The sequence below is a fragment of the Aulonocara stuartgranti genome (assembly GCF_965226115.1).
Source record: "Aulonocara stuartgranti genome assembly, chromosome: 15".
Taxonomy (NCBI): Eukaryota; Metazoa; Chordata; class Actinopteri; order Cichliformes; family Cichlidae; genus Aulonocara; species Aulonocara stuartgranti.
Window position 1 is genome coordinate 11,949,111 of NC_138951.1, and position 20,461 is coordinate 11,969,571.

The 20,461-nt window shown below is 40.7% G+C and overlaps 1 protein-coding gene across 1 annotated transcript in view; it reads left to right on the forward strand.

Annotated features, from left to right (window-relative positions):
- Positions 1–20,461, forward strand: part of mthfd1l (methylenetetrahydrofolate dehydrogenase (NADP+ dependent) 1 like) — a 48,371-nt gene that overhangs the window by 11,607 nt on the left and 16,303 nt on the right. Inside the window, exons 17-22 of the mRNA XM_082506932.1 lie at positions 2,050–2,126; positions 4,595–4,735; positions 5,999–6,067; positions 10,451–10,562; positions 18,875–19,014; positions 19,437–19,478. Of these exons, the coding sequence (XP_082363058.1) occupies positions 2,050–2,126; positions 4,595–4,735; positions 5,999–6,067; positions 10,451–10,562; positions 18,875–19,014; positions 19,437–19,478 (581 nt within the window). The remainder of the gene's footprint in view (positions 1–2,049; positions 2,127–4,594; positions 4,736–5,998; positions 6,068–10,450; positions 10,563–18,874; positions 19,015–19,436; positions 19,479–20,461) is intronic.

The following is a 20,461-nucleotide window of genomic DNA, read 5'->3' on the forward strand; positions in this document are numbered from 1 at the left end:
GTTGCGCTACTTTTTACATTACCTATGCACAAATTGGTAATATGGCCTAAGATGCATAATTACCAGCAAGCGGTCCCACACCACATATCACTGTGCTAATGAGGGGCACTTCACAGTGATGCTACTGTCCTAAGTCCAAATGCTCATCAGTGCAGTTGTTACCTGTTGGACATCAGGTTGTGGCTTCTTGTCCAGGCTTGGCATACATTCAGCTTAAATCTGCCTGTGCAGATCCTTGGTACAAGTTGTCATGTTAGCATCAGTTGTTTCTGGCCTGTCCCTGCTAATAAACTGAAAATAGCTGATGTGCAGGAAAAAAGGAAAATTTGATTGATTCATTTATTTATTTTTACATTTATAACAGAAATGGGCGACTGGTTCAGGGGGTTGGGAAGCTCATCTTGTAACCGGAAGGTTACCGGTTTGATCCCCTGCTCTGTCTGTCTTGGTCGTTGTGTCCTTGGGCAAGACACTTCACCTACCGGCTACTGGTGTTGGCCAGAGGGGCCGATGGGGCGATATGGCAGCCTCGCTTCTGTCAGTCTGCCCCAGGGCAGCTGTGGCTACAACTGTAGCTGCCTCCACCAGTGTGTGAATGTGAGAGTGAATGAATAGTGGCATTGTAAAACGCTTTGAGGGTCTTGAAAAGCGCTATATAAATGCAATCTATTATTATTATTATTATTATTATTATTATTATTACTATTAAAAGTGCTAAGTGTATGTAATACAGGTAATGGCATAAGTAACATAATTCTTTGCTAAGCAGCATTATTGCGATTACTGAATCTCCGATAGTGTTGTTGCAGAGAAAAACGTAATTACAGGAACATGTTACTAAACCCTACACCGATCTCCAAATGCTTATGCAGTCAAGTGGTTTTTATAGCAGCGGCGGTGTAAAGCACGCAATCTTAATCTGGCCAAATGTGAACAACACCGCAGCAGAGATGCCTTATATTTCAAACTGGTGCAAAGGGGCTGCTTCAGAACACCAGTCTGATTGTCTGCGGTCGGATGTACTCGCAGTCAAAAAGCAATATCATGACTATCACACAAATCTAATTATCATAAAAAATGTCTGACAAACATCTCATGCTCTGCAATGTAAGTGTCTTATTGAGCCGTTCCTGAGGAATATCACATGCAGTCTTGAAATAGAAGGTAATTTCCTTTCTTATATAATGAATACAAAACTGGCTTCATATTAAATTAATGTAAAGTGTCAGACCATCAGTCACAAGATTATAAACGTGGGTACGGTAGCTGTGGAATTAGTTACAGCAGTGATAGCTGGGTTCGTTTAAAGTTGCCTGTGAGACAGCCGGCCAGGTGTTGCTTTGACCGACGTGGTATTTTACTCTGTCGGCTTCGGGGTCACTCATCATAAACAAACTCTGGAGATTAAAAACAGGTTCAGCACCCAGTGTGACTTTGTTTCATGTGTTCACGGGACTTATTCTTGCTTAACTTTTTTCCTAAACTTGTTTTTTTTAATGGACACACTTTCCTTTTTTCATGAAAGGGAATATTCTTTCATTCTACAAAACCAACACAGGAATAATGTCTCCTAAAATGATTTCCTGGCTGAGCGCAGTGAATTTCTAACCGCATTATCAGAAAGTAGCCTTAAGTGCTGAGTGAGGAAACCTTCATTAGCTAATCCATTTTAAGATAAACACATGTTATGGGGTAGTATTTATAAACGTGTAAAGATGAATTTTTACAGTGTGTCAGGCTAACGCTGTAAAAACATACATTTTCCTTGTGGCTCAGGTATCAGATCAATTAATCACAGTTTATGGGCTCTTACAGTCACGTACTGTAGTCCTGTTGGGGTTTTTTTGTGTTTTCTTTAAAGAAAAGTGCTTTTTAATCTAATCTAACATGAAATTAATCAGAAATGTGAATAATGTTTTTCTGTGGCATATTGTTTCACATAAGGCAACTGCACCATGTCAAAAGGTGAATGTTTCATGGTCAGAGTTATAGATTATATAACAAGGTTTGCCCAAAAAAAAATGTTTCTTTTTGTCTTTTTTTTTCCAGTTGTTGATACAAATGACCGTTTTTTGAGGAAGATCACCGTCGGACAGGCAAGCTCTGAGAAAGGACAGATCAGAGAGGTATGGCATTATAGTGGAATAAAAGTGGAAAAGCATTCCATTTACCTAACAAACAATTTTGGGAAGTTGGAAAATTAAAGTGATTTAGCTTTAGTCTTTGTTAAATTGGTACAGTGTGTTATCACAACCTGCCTGACGAGGCTGTAATGGACGTGTTTATTAAGACTTTTGACGTCTACAAGAATGTGAGCCAACTTTTTTCAAGGGTTTTTATTGTAATGCCTATACTGTTTTCCTTACCTCCAGCTTATTCCCTCCATACAACAATACTAAAATAGACTAACAAATAAAAGCTCTACTAAAATTAAACTGAGCTGAGCAAATCCACTCTCAAAACAAAATGAGACCAAATTAAAACAAGAGTAACAATGTAAAATATGTTGAATATACTAAAGTATAATAACTGTGGTATGAATCACTCAGGCTGTGAAAATTATGATTCTTTAAAATAACAAACAAACCATGTTGCATACTTTTCACCCTGGATTTGTGTAATTTGTTCATTTAAACAGAAAACTTCACATGAACTTACTTTATAATGAAGAACAATGGTGCAGCAGTTTATTTACATTGTAAAGATGTAGCTGGTGGGGCGTCGTCAAAGGAGCTTGCAAAGAAAAGCGTCTGGATTTCTTTAAGTTACTTGAAGACGTTTCACCTCTCATCCGAGAAGCTTCTTCAGTTCTAAGGTCAAATGGTGGAGAGTCCCAGATTTAAACCTAGTGGGAGTAATTCCCCACAGAGGGACAAAAGGACCCCCTGATGATCCTCTAATTGCCTGAGCCAAGGTGTGAAACTGGGTGTGGGTCCCAATCAGCCAGAGTTTTGGGTGAGTTCATTGTGAAACCTGGCCCCACCTTATCATGCGAATTCCTGAGATCAGATGGCCCAGGATGTGAGTGGGCGTTAAGGCGTCTGGGAAGGGATCTCAAAACTGGATTATAGATGGCAGAGAGTTGGTGTCGTAAACTCCCGCCTCTGTTCAAAGATGGTCGCTCACAGTGGACATAGATGGCTTCTTTCACTCCTCTTTCAAACCATCTGTCCTCTCTGTCCAAAATGTGAACATTGGCATCCTCGAAAGAGTGTCCTTTTTTTTTTGAGATCCCTTCCCAGACGCCTTAACGCCCACTCACATCCTGGGCCATCTGATCTCAGGAATTCGCATGATAAGGTGGGGCCAGGTTTCACAATGAACTCACCCGAAACTCTGGCTGATTGGGACCCACACCCAGTTTCACACCTTGGCTCAGGCGATTAGAGGATCATCAGGGGGTCCTTTTGTCCCTCTGTGGGGGGTTACTCCCACTAGGTTTATATCTGGGACTCTCCACCATTTGACCTTAGAACTGAAGAAGCTTCTCGGATGAGAGGTGAAACGTCTTCAAGTAACTTAAAGAAGTCCAGACGCTTTTCTTTGCAAGCTCCTTTGACTACGATGACCTGGATGACTGAGAACCTTCACAGACCTGGTGGAGCGTCATATTACTATTAACATGGCCTGGCCTCGGATATCTCTGTTTTATTTTTTGCTTTTTAATATAGCAAAACCATGACTAAAATCTTTCTCATGCATGTCCACTCTGATACACTCCCCTCTGCACATGCTCCTCTGTTCATGATACAGCCCAGATGTAATCAGCCCCCTCCACCACCACCATACATCTGTAGTAATGGCAGCTAAATGAAATTCTCTAAATAAACATTTCACGTCAGTGGGAAGCTAGCAGGCCTAAGTGAAAGCAAATGTTTAGAGAATGAGAAAAATGACCCACCCATCCATCCACACTCACACACGTACACACCTAGAATAGTCTCTAAGCTAGTTCACCATATGGTTATATTTATGATCATTGGTAAATCCATTCTGTTTCCACTGCCCTGCACTTTCTCCAGTGCTGGTTATACTATAGCCCCTCGGGTTATTATCAGTGGGAGTAGGAATAGAATTCTTATATTCCTTGAGGGATTATTGTGGGTTTTATGCTTTTTTTTTCCTAACCTTACTTACTCATGTTTTCTTGTTCTCTCCATCCTTTTTTTGTTAAACATAAATCATGACAGAAACTCGTATCAAAACAAGTTAAACATGTTTATAGGTTTTTTTTAAGTTTTCTTCATCAAATTAGCTGATCCGAAACTAGGCCATGTTCATAGGACTTTATTCTCTTTCTCATGTGATAAGCCTGGTGACTGCCGTTTTGAAGAAAGTTGCCAGTTTTCTTCCCACGCTGTGCAAAACATTTTATTCACTTAAAGCTTTTATTCTTGAGTCTGAGAAAGATAAATTAGATTGTAAAGGCTTAAGCTTACTATTTTGCATTCTAGCTCCAAACAAACTCATCCATTAAACTTTACTGCAGGTAAAACATTTGTTTTCAGCTCTCCGCTAGCAAGTGTATAAAAGAACTGCTGAAACTACAGTCCTGGTTTATGTCGCAAGTGATTTTTCTTTTCTCACACCCCAGACTGGGTTTGACATTGCAGTGGCCAGTGAGATCATGGCCATCCTGGCCTTGGCTGACAGCCTCGGGGACATGAAGAACAGGCTGGCACGCATGGTGGTGGGGACCAGCCGCTCTGGACAGCCTATCACAGCAGAGGACCTCGTATGTATTTAGTGTTGTAATCTCATTTGTAAGTGTGGAAGTATTATTGCTGTCTAACTCAGAGAATTTTAGACCAAAAATATGGATTTTTTAAAAATTTGTTCTGAAAAAAGTTGTTTTTGTGCTTAAGACTGTAAAGAAGAGTTATAGAAAGATAATGGTTTTAGTCCTTATCAAGCTATCTTTGATTTATTTAAGTGATACGAAACATCTTCAAATCTTAATTTGAGAAATTAACTGTATATAGTGGAAGAAAAACACTTGTAGTGTAGAAAGTGGAAGTTTTTTTTCACTCTGGAGCATTCAGCTGTGAGTTAGTACAATGCTCCAATCTTCCCAGGAGTGAATGTCCCAGCTAATTCACCATGAAGTCCGACCGTGTAATGGTCAGAGAACACAAGCAGAAAACCCGAGTGTTAATCTCAGACTTCACAGGCCTCGGTTAACATGTTAAATGTTAAAGGTCGTGAAATTAGTTACAAAAAAGGACTGAACAGGTGTGGCTCTTTTGGAATTGTTGCCAAGAGAAAGCCTGTATTCTCAGAATCAACTTTCTGAGATTTCCTTACTTGGATGATTGAGCTTGCATCAACCAACCAAACCAACACAGCATATCAGCACAAAAACATCATACCAAGTGGCAAGCACGGTAATAGAGGGAGGATTTGGGCAACCGTGAACTCTTCTGTATACCAAAGTATTCTAGAGTCAAATGTGAGGCCATTTATCCAACAGTTAAAGCTTGGTCAAAGCTGGGTCATGCGACATGTCAATGATCCCAAGCACAGGAAAACTTTAAGTTTTAGTGACCCATATTAGATTATTCAGGCTCTGGTTTCCCACACATGACTGTGATGTTTCAGAGCTGTAGAGGAGGAACCTCCATAAAGTTGCATTAGCATTTCTGATATGCCTCTGATATGCCAGGATGTGAAAACACAACCACACATCAATGCCTGCCCAGTGGAAATATGCTGTGTGTGTGTGTGTGTGTGTGTGTGTGTGTGTGTGTGTGTGTGTGTGTGTGTGTGTGTGTCCACGTTGCTGACAGAGCATTTTGTGCAAAGCAAGATTTACTTGCATGCAGGACGGAAACTTGCAAATGGACTGTAAAAACATTTATCATCCAAAGTGGACAGCTGTTTGACTATACTTTACATTATCAGTTATTTGTATTAACGAGCTCAAAGTTTTGTCTGAATCTTGATAACCTGCTCTGTTTTCCAGCCAGCACCCTTATTTTTCTCTCTTCCTCTCCGTCAGGGTGTGAGTGGGGCTCTGGCGGTGTTAATGAAAGATGCTATCAAGCCCACGCTGATGCAGACCCTTGAGGTGAGACCTGTGCACAGCCCCTCTTAAATAGTCGTTATCCCGCTCAGCTGAGCAGCTTCTGATGAATATCTTATGGAATAAATGGGTTTGCTCCGCTGCTGCCGGAGAAAGCGTTCCGCTGAGATCCTTAAAGAAAGGATGATGGATTGGCTTTTTTCCTCCCAGGGCTCTTTATCTTAATGGCAGTTTAGCTCGGTGGACAGGTGAAGCTCTCGGCCAGGGGATCCGCCTGATCCAGTTTCATGCAGCTGTGCTAGGGAAACACTTTAATTTGGTTGTGATGATGATAACAAAACTCTGCTTCTCACAACATCTGGCTTTTATTAGGCGTTTGAGATTTTACCTTAAGAAGAATTAGACATGTGATACCACAAGGATATTTCTTCCATGTGGACAGAAAGCACATACGCACCAACATATTTGTGACACTACGCCCAAATCTTGTCCTTGCAGCCAACATGATTAGTCAAACTCTATGGGAAGCTGGGGCACTTTTAAAATTGAATACACCCAACATGAAGGATGCATATTTTTGGTTTTCCCAAGTTTATTTGTGCATTTTTAGAAGTTGTGATTAAAGTCCAAAGCAAGGATTCAGTTTTGGATGATGACATCACAGAGAATAAAAGAGTAAAACTTTAATGTCTCTGCTTTTTTTTTTTTTTTAATCCAGTAAACACTGATGATTATCTCTAGTGTACTCCTGTTTTTGATATTATTATTATTATTTATATATATTTCTCTTTTTTTCCTATGAGCAAGCACTTGGTGACAGTGGGAAGGGAAAAACTCCCTTTTACCAGGAAGAATCCCCAGGCAAAACCAGGCTCAGGAATGGGCACCCATCTGCTGCAAATGGGTGGTGTTGAGGGAATGCACAGAGAGACTCTCTGCTGGACAGGCTTCCATTAAACCCAATCCTAATATATGTTTGTTAAACAGGATTGTATACAAGTGGAACATTGGCTTTTATGCATTTTTAATAAGTTCTCACCAACGTTTGGACAAACATATTCATTAGGCTTGTTCTATAAAGGTGTTGTGTTAAAGCATCACAGTAGAATGTGTCATCTTTAATGTTCACATTCCCGAATGTAAGAGGTGCGATCAAAACGTTCTGGTCAGATGCTATTTTGAGCACCTTTTGATTTTTTTTAAGGTGTTTGATTGGATATCGGGTTTTTTTTGTTTGTTTGTTTGTTTTTAAATAATGGGATGATTGCTTTTGACTTTTTGATCACACTTGATTCAGTTTTCTTGTGCACAGACTTAAAACACTGAGTTAAAGGCCAAAGATTTACCACACAAGCTGAGGGTACTTTTCTGCCCATTTGGTTTAAGTAATTAAAGTTTACAGTGAACACAATGTTAGCAGTCATGCTTGTGATAGCGACTTTTTGTTTCTCGTTTTGACGTGATGGCTGTTTCTCGTTTGTTTGTTCCTTGTTGGTTTTTGAGCAGAAAGCTTGATTATATGGCTGCTGGGTGGAGAAAATAAACATCGACTGTCCCGGATTCTGTGTTTTCAAGGGTGCGGTGAGGGTTGTGTTGTACGAAGCAGAGATTTGGTTACTTTTTGTTTTTGGGAGGAAGCGTTGCGGTCCTGTTGTGTGAAACTGTTTCCTGTGTGGGTTTCCTGCAATTCTGGTCAGGGAACTGGTATCGGGACCAAGCGGGCCTCAGAGCTCCATGAGAATTTTCCGCCGAGCTTGACCGCCTTTGCCCTTTGTGCCCTTTTGGCTCGTCACGGCTGTGAATGCAGATGCACTCCTGACAATAGAGCTGGCATACGAACGCTGGCGCTGAGCTTGCATTTCTGTGTCGTTTTTAGATGGGACACAATTTGGATCACAAGAAGAAAGGGGATAGTTTTTTCTCCCTGTGTACGTGTCTGTTAAGCAGACTTCAGTTGTTGTGTGAGTTTTCCAAACATCCTGTCTACGTGGAGGTTCACAGAATGCATCTTTCCTGGGGGAGAGGAAGTAGACTATAGTATAGAGGGCAAGGGTTGTGTGGAAATGCGGAGCAGTTTGAGTCGTTGTGCTGTGTCAGAATACATTTTGGATACTTTGTCACTTTAGCCCTGCTCTGCAGTTGACATATAAAATTGGCCAAGTGATGCGCGATACCCGGAAATATTAACATGATCTCCGGTTTCCTGTTTTTATTCGTCTCTCTTTCCGAATGTTCCTAATCCTTGCGTTCAACAGATGGAAAGGTGACACAATGGATTTTCATTGATTTCCACTTTCATTCCATTGTTGTTTCCTCCTGGACAGATGTGGAAAGAGTGAAAATTTTGCACTGGGTCAAGTTAAACCTCAAAGTTTGCAAACACAGATGGAAATCCGTGTAATGTTTGACGTCCATGTCCTTCCACTAAAACACAGAAATGGATGTGATGTTTTTGACTAGGTAATGGTACTAAATTGCAATTTCTCTTCATCTCACGGTCTGCGTTTTGTCTTCTTCCCCCTTACTTTTCATTCTTAACTATGCATACACTTTTTTTTTCTTTTTTCTTTCATTCAGTAAATGCTGCTAGTGGCAGCTTCGCTCCTGACCTTGTTAAAGAAATGATTTACTCCTCTGAGGGGAGGCTGTTTATGCTGGGTGAGGGAGAGGTATGCAAACAAAAGCCTTGAAAATCAGACTAGGCCTTCCCATCCTTCCCTTTTCCTCTCTCTCTTAAGGAATTCATATTCAGTGTAACAATGGGTCAGCTGCCTTCCCTAGTTTTCTTTCTAAGTAATGACCTTCTTTTAAGAGCCTGTCTAGAGTGCGGCAGAAGGATTTTGATCTCGATGAGTGGGCCTTTCCTTGGCAGCCGTAGTCTTTCATGCCTTTCTTGCAAGCAGGCTGCACTCCACAAAACGGATCTGAATTATTCCGAGAGGATACATCTGCTGCTTGTAAAGTACACCAGCTGTGCGTCTGTGCATTTGAAGTAACTTTAACTGGGAGGCAGCAAAATAAAAAGTCATTAGTTATTCCTTTACTTTATTTAATAAGTGATTTAGTCCAAGAAATGTTGAAAAATAGTGGAAACATGACAGTAACAATTCTTTACACTTAAAAAAAAAAAAAGCCAATGATATTCAGTTACACCTAGAAGAATATGTGTCAGTGTTAACTCTTTGAGGTCCACGCCAAGAAAAAAGCAATGGAAAAAAATTTGTTTGCTTTTCTTATTGACTTGGGTGAGTAATCACCACAATCAATGCTTTTTTTTTTTTCAATAGACCCTGGAGTTTTTAAAATATTGATCTCTACCAAATGGTTGAGATGTCACTCAATGGTAAAAGTATGAAATGTCATGTAATTCAAGTACAGTAGATAATACAGTTGAAAAAAATCAAATAAAGGCCCAAATTATAATGAACTTAATAACAAAAACTATCCAGGGCATTGGATAGAGTTTATTTCTAGTAGCATGCCAGTGACCATTGTTGGTTTTCATTCTATCAAAGGAAAGTATATCAAACAACAAAATACATATTTTTTTAATCTGCAAATGTGAAAAATGTGCAACAGCACAAAATACTCACATTCAGGCCACTTCTGATTGAATGCTACTGTGGAAAATCATTTTTGTTTGTAAAAAAAATAAAATAAAAACAGTGCAAATCGAGCACATCTGCTTATGGTTTTGGTCGTTGGGGTCTTATGGTGTAGCATTTACTCTGTGGTGGTGGAGAGCTGAATCATGGTTGTCCAACTCTAGATGCAGCTTGTTAACTTGGTTCAGACACAGCCAGGCAGAAACCTTTTGAGAGCCATCGGTTTCTGGTCCAGTAGGGCACAGTCCCTCTTGTAGACCAGGTATTCAAGTCAAGGATGCATCCGAACAGTGGAATATGCCATCTCCTTAAAGATGAATTGATCATCGGAATCTTAGGTATTTAAATGACATCAGCCAATCTTACCTATAGCAAACCTGTGCAGGGTGACTTCATAGAGCAACAGAAAAGAGTGATTTTTGTTGTATTTCTTACTGACTCAGTGTTTCCTTTGTGTCTTTGTAGGGCTAATCGCTGCGAATGTGAACTTTGCACAGCTGCACTGCCAGATTTGAGGCCTTGAAGTGCTCCTTTAGTTCGTGTGGGTGTGTTTCTAGCCTTTCCAAAGCAGTCCAAATCAACAGGCAACACAAGCCTGGCTCATATTCAGGCTGGCAAGCCAGTGAAGGGCCTCTTAACTTCTGCCCACTGTTTAGACAAACCCCGCATCAGCATGTCATCATTTATCCTGGCAGCCGGGGTTAAAAGATGTTGAATTTTCTATGAAAGAAGTGGTTAGTTAGTATTTAAACTTGGTTGCCATGGGTTGCAAAGTTTTCTCAACTCCTCCCATATGTTTGTGCACCCCTCTTAATTGTTGTAGGGTACGCCGGTGTTTGTCCACGCTGGGCCCTTCGCCAACATCGCCCATGGCAACTCCTCGGTGCTGGCAGACAAGCTGGCTTTGAAGTTGGTCGGACAGGACGGCTTTGTGGGTAAGAGCATGCGGCCCATGCATACAGATCACACACACACACACACACACACACACACACACACACACACACAACCACACACAACCACAAAACCTTTGGGGATGACAGACAAGAAGATCTCAGCTGTCGGATCTAGGAGTCCCAGATGTGTTTGAACTGAAGGCTTAAGCTTCGTTAGTAGAACAAACAAATTTATAACTTATAATTTATTCCAGCCATGAACTTCAGCGTGATCCCCTGCCGCTGAAGGCTTTAGCATGAACTCATTATCAGCCTGGTTCTGGATCTGTTCTGCCTGCCTCTGGTGGACTAGCATTCTGCTCTGGTGCTGTTCCTCCATAACTTTCTAAGAAGCTAGTCGAAAGAAAAAATATCAGCGCAGAGGAAGGAAGCAAGTTGATAATCTTAAGAGCCCTTGGAATGCTTTAGAGTAAACCACACTAATCCCTTCAACGTCAAAGCACACTGCAGCATTTCCATTTTTATCGGCCTATCTGTCCCGCTGCTCTCTCCCTGTCTTCATTTACTTTGGCTGCAGGAATATGTCTGGAATGCATGTGTGTGTCTGTGGTTTTTGCCAGGTGCATTTGGCGTACACGCAGATCTCCTTAAGGCGTACGTTCACGTTTAGGCGACAGATACTTTAGCCATCAAAGCTATAACAAGTATAAAAGGAAAAAAAAAGGTTGACTGCTTGGGCAAAACCAGCGTTTGTCCAAGCTATCATCTGTGAGTCGGACAAATGTGAGGGCAGAGAGCTGGATTTCACAACACTGAGCATAAAAGCAGGGAGACTTGTATTTGTTTTAAGCCTCCACCTCTCTCCATCTCACTTAGTTACCATCTGTATGTCTTGTTCCCTGTCTCCCTTCCCTTTCCGCATATTCGCTACCTGACTCTCAGGTATGCCGGGAACCCCCCACCTGGCAGCTGGGACGCGTGTGCCCTCCTCTCGTTCGTCCCATCTACAAACAAACAGGAACACTGAAAAAACAAGAACATTTTTACAGATGTAATGTGGTACAGCAAGTCATTTCTTTGTGCAATCTTGTGCAGTGAAGCCCAGCAGGAGAGTAAACCCGTTTTCAGATGATCAGATAGGTGGTAAAACTGTGATGATGTTGATAATTGTCTGTGAAGGTTCTCAGTCATCCAGGTCATCGTAGTCAAAGGAGCTTGCAAAGAAAAGCATCTGGACTTCTTTAAGTTACTTGAAGACGTTTCACCTCTCATCCGAGAAGCTTCTTCAGTTCTAAGGTCAAATGGTGGGGAGTCCCAGATAGGGCTGGGCCATATTATACCGTTCACGGTAATACCGGTATAATGTTAGGCAACGATAGGAAAATGAAATATCGCGATAGAATGGGAGTAAAACGCGCATGCGCAGTGCCTTTGTTTTCATACGCACATGGCCGATTGTTGAGTGAAACAAATGAACCAGAATTGGTTTGTAAAAATGGTGCAACTTCAGTGATGTGGAACTGGTTTGGCGTTTGTCCGTCAGATACACAACAAAGCACATTTTTTGCAGAACATGCAAGCGGCCGTCGTTATTGTCGTATTTGTCGGACTAAGATGCTCTTAAATCTGGGAGTAATCTGGGTCCTAAACTCCGTACCTTCAGGTCAAACGAACACTGCAGCATCACTGAGAGTTTAAAAACTGTCTAAATTCTTTCATCTTTAATAAAACGATCAGCATTGCTGCTTTACCAGGTGTAACTATGAAGTTTAACTTCCAGGCATCCATGAAAACAAAATTTATTACATTTAACGGAGTTAGAAGTTAGCAGGAAGCTAGCGGAAGTTAGCTCGCTAGTTTCGCTAGTTACCCAAGCATGATATAGCATGTTCTGACTGAGAGATTTCTGAATAAATTCAAACGTACAGCTCTGCTATCACTTCCAACATAAATGAAGACGGGAAACTAAACAGCAGTGACGTTTGTAGGGTTACTGAAGTTGGGCTAGCTGCTATATAATGATGTGCTACGTGATCGCTAGCGACACAGCTATGTTAGCATGACATAAACAGTGAAGCTGGAGGACGAACACTAACACTTTTCCACTTATAAAAGTTAACGTGCCTGATAGTTAGAGACAAATGCAATCGCATGGCAGGATGCTGTAAACGGACCAAACTTCAGTCAGGAGAACAACTGAGATAATCCATAACAACTGAGATAATCCATCCACAATACGAGGTTAGTCATTAATATACTGCAACAACATGGGAATAGAGCAGCTGCCAGAGAATTCAACATTAATGAATCAATGGTACAGAAGTGGAGGAAGCAAGAAGAATGAGTTTAATAAAGTTTGATTTATCTGACTGCTTTGTTTCGCTTAATGTGCCTTATAATCCCGTGCACCTTATGGTCCGAAAAATACGTACTGCACACTGCAGTTTAATGTTGCAAAGCACCTCTTTTTAACTTCAGTGGATATTATACATGGTTATGCTCAGGATATGTCAGCCCATTTCTACTGGAAATGCCTTTTGGTTAAACTTTCAGCAAGGAATTTGTATTCGCACTGTTAAATTTTTATATAGCTTTAATGTACATAAAAACCAGCTTCTTGTTTAAGTGAAAATAAAAGGAAGGTTGTCTTTTTGCACTAGTAATGTTGTGGAGTTGTATTTTGTCTTGCATCAATTATATCGTCAGTTATATCGTTATCGCAAATTTTCAAATATATATCGTGATAAATATTTTTGGCCATATCGCCCTGCTCTAGTCCCAGATATAAACCTAGTGGGAGTGACCCCCCAACAGAGGGACAAAAGGACCCCCTGATGATCCTCTAATTGCCTGAGCCAAGGTGTGAAACTGGGCGTGGGTCCCAATCAGCCAGAGTTTTGGGTGAGTTCATTGTGAAACCTGGCCCCACCTTATCATGCGAATTCCTGAGATCAGATGGCCCAGGATGTGAGTGGGCGTTAAGGCGTCTGGGAAGGGATCTCAAAACTGGATTATAGATGGCAGAGAGTTGGTGTCGTAAACCCCCGCCTCTGTTCAAAGATGGTCGCTCACAGTGGACATAGATGGCTTCTTTCAGTCCTGATGTTGATAATTCCATATTTCTCAGAAAATTGTTTAAATAACACGGTATGGTAGGTCAAAGATGAAAACAGAAGGAATATAGGATTTGGCATCATCCTGATGTCTTATTCTTTTTCACCTTGAAACTCCAAACCTATTGAAAAAAAGACATCTGCGAGCCAACACATGAAGTTTTCCTTCATTGTGTCACCGCACATCATCCTGATGCTGTAAATGCAGACTAAGGTGTGTAAAAGCAATATACACTCACTGTATTAAAGGTAGAATTCCCTACCCTTGTAGGAAATCACATTGCCTTGTATAAAAGAGTTTTGTCAGAAATAGAGGAGCCAACTACTTGTTAGTATTTGTGTTACTGTAGTGGTTTAACAAGAGAGATAGACAGTACACATATTTTGAAATGTTTGCAGGAGCCTGTTAAATATTTAGGCTCTGAAAAATTATTATTACTATTATTGCTATTATGACTAATGACCAAAACTGCAAAAAATTAGGCTAAAGTTTTTTTAAAGGACAATTAGAGTGAAGAAACTACGTCTAGCACTCATGTACAGTAAACACGCCCAAGTTTCGTTAATTGCTGGGACCCTCTTTGGTGAGTGAAAGTTGTTGTTGTGCCATGAACTCTTTGTGAACTCCGGGGGGGTCCGGCACTAATGCTCACTTTAAACCCCCCTTTTTCATCATTCTTAATATTATTGTGGTGTTTTTCAAGTCACTCTGGAATCTGGACTTAACAGGAAGAAATGCTGCTTTTGCGGGGAGGGGCGGCTGTCGGGAGATGAATTCCACATGACAGATGTGTGCGTCTCTTGTACCATTAACCGTCTGGAGTCCTGAACGCAGATAACCCCGCGACACTTATTTATTATAAGGTTTTAAAGATCACATTAGAAAACGTGAAAAAAAAGTTTTGCAGTCATGTTGGAGTTTTTTTTTTATCACCTACATAGACAAACAGTTGCTTGAAAATTATGTTTGAACAATTATGTGAATTCAATTTAAAAGAAAACTCTGTTACATTATAGAATTTGATTCTAAATTGGCTCTAGGACAGCGGTCCCGAACCTTTTGGTTTATGTATGCTGGTTTATCTCCGACAATATTTTCACGGACCGGCGTTTAAGGTGTTGCGGAAAAATACAACAAAATAAAACCAGTACCAAAAAAAGGAAGATTTATTCGTAACACACGGGAAAAGGCCCAGGCAAACAGAGTTAACGATAAAAACCGATTTTAAAAACCCTGAAAAGCATAAATTTCACACCTGAGCCTCAACTCTCGCAACCAGTCCGTGGCCCGGGGGTTGGGGACCGCTGCTCTAGGAGGTAATGTGAGCATGAATGGTGGTCACCCAGCAAATAGACCACTGGCCAATAGTCCAGGGTGTACACCACCTTTTGAGCAAATGCAGATGGATGAGAGATAAATCACATTTCTTTATGATCGCTTGAACATTTAGTTAGAAATGTTATAGGATTAGCTGATTTAGCTTTTCTCAGTTTGTTTGTTCATTACACAAAAATTAAAGAAGTTAAATTAAAGAGCCTTAAGGCAAATAATGACAGGCATGTGTTCTGACATTTGATTAAAGTAGTAGTACTTTTTACTTTTAAGTCTCTTATTGTGGAAAACTAACAGCACATAGATGGTCGTGCAGCCTGCTCTGCCTTGTTTGTGTTTTTATTGGCAGCTGTGCTGATACCAATGCTTTGACATCTAGTTCCACCATCCCGATCTTTCTCTCTCTCCTTCCCTCTGACTCTGCTCACAACATCATCGACCTCTTCCTTCCCTCTCGGTCTCTGGGCAGTTCAGGGTTGTCATGCAGAACAGGAAGCTTGCCAGTGTTTCCTTAGGACATCCTCCGGGTTCACTTTCCCGCTTGATGCAATGCCATCGAGGGGAAACTGTCTTTTCTGTTTTCTTTCTTTCACCTCTCAATATGCTGCGTTGTGTCGTGTGAGTACTCTTGTGCTCGCTTTTTGTCATAAAGTTTCTGGAAATCCACAAATACTGTACCTAAGAATCAGATTTTTGTTGGCAAGCTGTTTTTGTATTCAGAGCCAAAGCTCTAGTGTGGTGCTAATGAGAAACATTGCATTGAGCACTATTTGGCCAAAAGAAAGCCGAGTTACATTTTTGCAGTCCTCCCGCAGGCTTTATTTTTTTTCCTCTTTGAGCAGATAGACTTTTCAAGATGCAGGCGATGCAGCCAAGGCCCCCCAAGTCACAGTTTCTGCTAAATGTTGTTGTTGGTATTCCAAGAAACTAAGTCCTGTTAGACTTAGTTCTTCTGCTCTCCAAAAGACTTTCTCAACTTTCTGATTTAATTTCATTTCTCACGTATTTCCATCTTCTTTCTCTCCTCCTCTCGCCTTCCCTCCTTGAAGTAAATTTACGCTTGCGTCTCGTGAAATAAATCACACCGTGACTAGCATTAAACGAAGACAAACAAAGCAGAGTGATGCATTTCTTCTCGCAAACACTTGTTTTTTCTCTAAAGCCTCAGAGAGATTGACCGTGGCTCAGGGGGTTGGGAGTACTCTCGTGTTTCCAAAGGCATGTCAATAAATGTTTTCAGCAAATTTCTTTTTGGATTAAACACAGTTTAGCTCATAAAATTTAGTGAGGATTCATTATTTTGCTGTCATAAACTTTAAGTCTTCAAAGTTGAACCAAGAAAACGACTTGACATATTAGACATTACATGTAATAAAAGTAGAATGTACAAAAGCCTGATTTATTTTTTTATGTAATTATAAAAGCCTTCCAAAAGTTCAAATCTTCCAAAAGTTATTCCATCATTTAGTTTTTTAATAACGGCGATGGAAAGAGGCGTTGAAGGTCATAGCTTATGATTCACTTCACTTCAGTGACTCCTCTTGGCGGAGACAGCTCTCATCAGGATGGGAATGATTTATCTTAGAATGAAGGAGACCGCTCAGATTTGATTTGCAGTGACGCTTCCCTCCAAGTGGAAATAGATCCAAGCCCCCCTCCCCTCGTTCCCTTTTCAATTTGTAAACCCATGTCTTCGTCATTACTGTCTACGTTCAGAAGTGGAACTGGTCAAAGCCCGTCTCTGTGGAGCTCAAGTCTGCGCACAGGGTCCTACGCACAAAAACTTGTATGAGACGTAAAACTGATCAGAATGACACAAACATTTTATTTGTTTTTCCCATCTGAGTCCCATTTGGGGTTTTTTTGGTTTTTTTTAATCGTTTTAATCAAATTAGCTGTCAATAAGGTTAGCAGTTGACGAGCACAGATGTTACACCACTGGAAGAAAGAGGTTATCCAGGATGGGTCAGTTTGAGCAAGAGGGGAAGCGGGGTCTGTAGATGATTAAGTTTATGGGTTGTGTATTGGTTCTTTAAAAAAAAAAAAAAAAATTTAAAAAAATGTTAACTCCAAAAAAACTCCCCAAAAATGGGAAAATAACAGCAAACTCCTCCTGTTAATGTTATTTTTCGTGAATACCCATAGTGAGCAATTTGCCCTATATTTGGTCATCTGGTGACCTTTTCTCTCACAACAATCCCTTTTTTGGCTCTTAAACCCTGTGATTGTTTTTAGTCAATAATGTCCTGACCTGCCCACCCAGTTGGTTTGGCAATTACAAAAGTTAGTTGTTTTTTATTAGAATAACAAAACTGTAATATGGATAATTACCCTTGGCTGTTAAAACAAATCTGCGCCTTGGTCTTTGTTCCTTAGTAATATTTGGTTGTCATGGGACAGTACTCCTTGTAGATTCCAGTACCATTTAAAGATTGTATTTCAGCTAAATTCTGTGGGGGTTTTCTGACTGAGTTTTCTGTGTTTTGTGATTTTTCATCAGTCTTAAATTTGTAAAAATTTACTTTTGGGCTTAATTAGAGTTTTTCCTTGCTTTAATCACTGACATGTTTTTTTTTATCCTTTAATAATACTTAAATTATCACTACTTTGATAAATGTTTTCTGAGATCAGCTGGTTTAGACTGGTTCCTTTAAAAAAAAAAAAAAACATTTTACACTAATATTGCGAGGGCCAGCTGCTACTAATGGACCACAACTTGTTAACATTATGTCACATTGACAAAGTCCTCTATATTATCGGGACCCGTGGGAGACATTCAAAACAAACGTTATTAATTTGACTGACAGAAAATCATGCTGCATTTGAAGGCTTAATCTCTCTTCTCGTGGTCACAAAGAGTTCGTGAAGCGTTAAACTACAAACTGGACTCCATGCACGTTACGGTGCATTTATTCTGTTTGGATTTTAGATTTAGATTAAATGTTTTACTGGAAGATTTCTCGTAAAATATGTGTTGGAACAAAGGCAAAGCATTTAACCAAACAGCAAAGCCGTTAGTCTTTACTAGTACCAGTAAAAGTGTTGGGGCAATGCCACTATAGCTCACCTGGTCGAGCCTGGTGACTGAAGGCCACTCTAAATCATCTCTTGCATGTCATTCCTCCCTCACTTTCTCCCTTTCTTCTTGCACACACTCTGCACTGTCCTCTTGAATAAAAGCTAAAATATTTGCAGTAATAATGTAGTCGACTTTCAGCGCATTGTGCGGTCTATCCTGCAAACTGTGATGATTCATCATGACCCATCTTTAGCACAAACCAAAAGCTTCAGAGATCACAAGGAAACAGACTTGGAAGCATGCAGTGAATTCTTCCCTTTCAAGTACCGAAAGGGAAGAATAATGGCATCTGAGCAGACTAAACAAACAGCCCAAGGTGATTAAAACCTGCCTAAACACTTTTGATGGGAAATAAACTTTAGTTTTACTGTAAAATGTGTAAAACTAGCCAGCATGTAGCAGGAAACCTTATCTTGACAAAGGCTGCCATTTCAGGTGGGGTATTTGCTTTGTTTGGAGCCTGTTCAAGAGGCCTGTGCGTAGAGCTGTCTGTATCAGAGGCCCTCTGTCTTTTTCAGAGCCCCTACAATGTACCCATTACTCAGTACTACTGTTCAGAAACCGTTCCCATGTCTCTTCCAGGCGTGTAATCGAGCTCACATGTGGTGCTGTGAGGTCAAATTGGGTCAAACCTTGAAGGTGGAAGATGAGTTATTTCAAGCAAGATGATACTTTAATGCCTGTGTCCAGCGCCGCTGCTCCAGCTTCTAACACGGCTGAATCGCAGTCTGCTCACATTCTTTATTTGCTGACCATAAATTTTAATATGTAATTCAATAATTCACTGGTAGACATGTTTATGCGTTTTGTGCCTGTTTCCTCACAGTGACCGAGGCAGGTTTCGGAGCTGACATTGGGATGGAGAAATTCTTCAACATCAAATGTCGAGCCTCAGGTTTGAGGCCCAGTGTGGTGGTGCTGGTCGCAACCGTTCGAGCGCTAAAGATGCACGGCGGCGGCCCAAATGTAGGTCAACACAGCACTGTTGTAATAACACAGTATAGCCTAGCCATAAATTCTTCTCTGGTGTGGATGAATTAAAGAACCACTCACTTAAATGTCTCTGAAAATCTAGCGCAGCTTGTGATTGACAAACTCCAATAGTAAAATGCTCTTAATGGTCATGAAAGGCACTGCGATCCTGTGCTGAGCTGTAACTCAATTGAATTTAATGAGCTGACTATCTCATAGGGTTATCTCAGTTTCTTGGTATTCATTAGTCTTCATCCTGTTTGCTGAAATTAATCTTCCAAATTAATAACTGTGTTTATAGACTTGCTAGTGAAAATATTAAGAATTAGAAGGGTTGATTTCTTGTTTATCTCCCATATGGACAAAACCTGTGATGCTGAAGTGTCTAATTTGTTGGTCTGTTTGTACGGTTTTAGGTATCTGCAGGTGCACCGCTTCCCCGAGAGTATACCGATGAGGTAGGAACCATGAAAAATATGCATGAGCAAACATAAATATACACTCACCAAACACTTTGTTAGGTATATGCTTTGCTAGTACTGGGTTGGAACCCGTTTGCCTTCAGAACCGCCTTAATTCTTTGTGGCACAGATTTAACAAATTACTGGAAATATTCCTCAGAGGTTTTGGTCCATGTTGACACGATGGTGCGTTATCCTGCTGGAAGCAGCCACGAGAAGATGGGTACACTGTAGTCTTAAAGAGATAGGCATGGTCGGCAGTAAGAGGTCCGAATTCTGCCAAGAAAATATATCACCACCAGCCTAAACATTTGACACAAGGCACGAGGGATCCATGCTTTTATGTTGTGCCCACCAAATCCTGACGCAGCAGTCTGAATGTGGCAGCAAAATTCGAGGCTCAGACAAGACCAGACAAGGCTTTTTTCCAACTTTCTGTCGTTCGATTTTGGTGACCCTGTGCAATTTTAGCTTACTTTTCCTGTTCTTAGCTGGCACGAGTGGCAACCAGTGTAATTTTCTGCTGCTTTAACTCATCTGCTTCAATGTTTCAACATGTTGTGCATTTTTCTGCGTTTTTTAATTATAACGAGTGGTAATTTGAGTTTATATTACTTTCCTGTTAGTTCGAAGCAGTCTGGCCATTCTCCTCTGACCTCTGGGTGAAAATATCTTATTGATATCAGAGAATTGCTGCCTACTGGATATTTTCTCTTTTTCCCAACCAGCAAATCCTGGAGATGGTTGTGTGGGAAAAGTCCCAGTAGATTAGCAGTTTCTGAAATACTCAAACATGCACCCACATCCAAAGTCACTTAAAGTACCTTTCTTTCCCATTCTAATGCTGCCAGCAGCTCGTCTTGACCACATCTACATGCCTAAATGCATTGAGTTACAAGAGAGTTAAAGAAAAAGGCAGTGTGGTAAAATAATGGGGGATGGGAGGTAATTATTGTCCCGTGGCATCACTTGTAATTAGG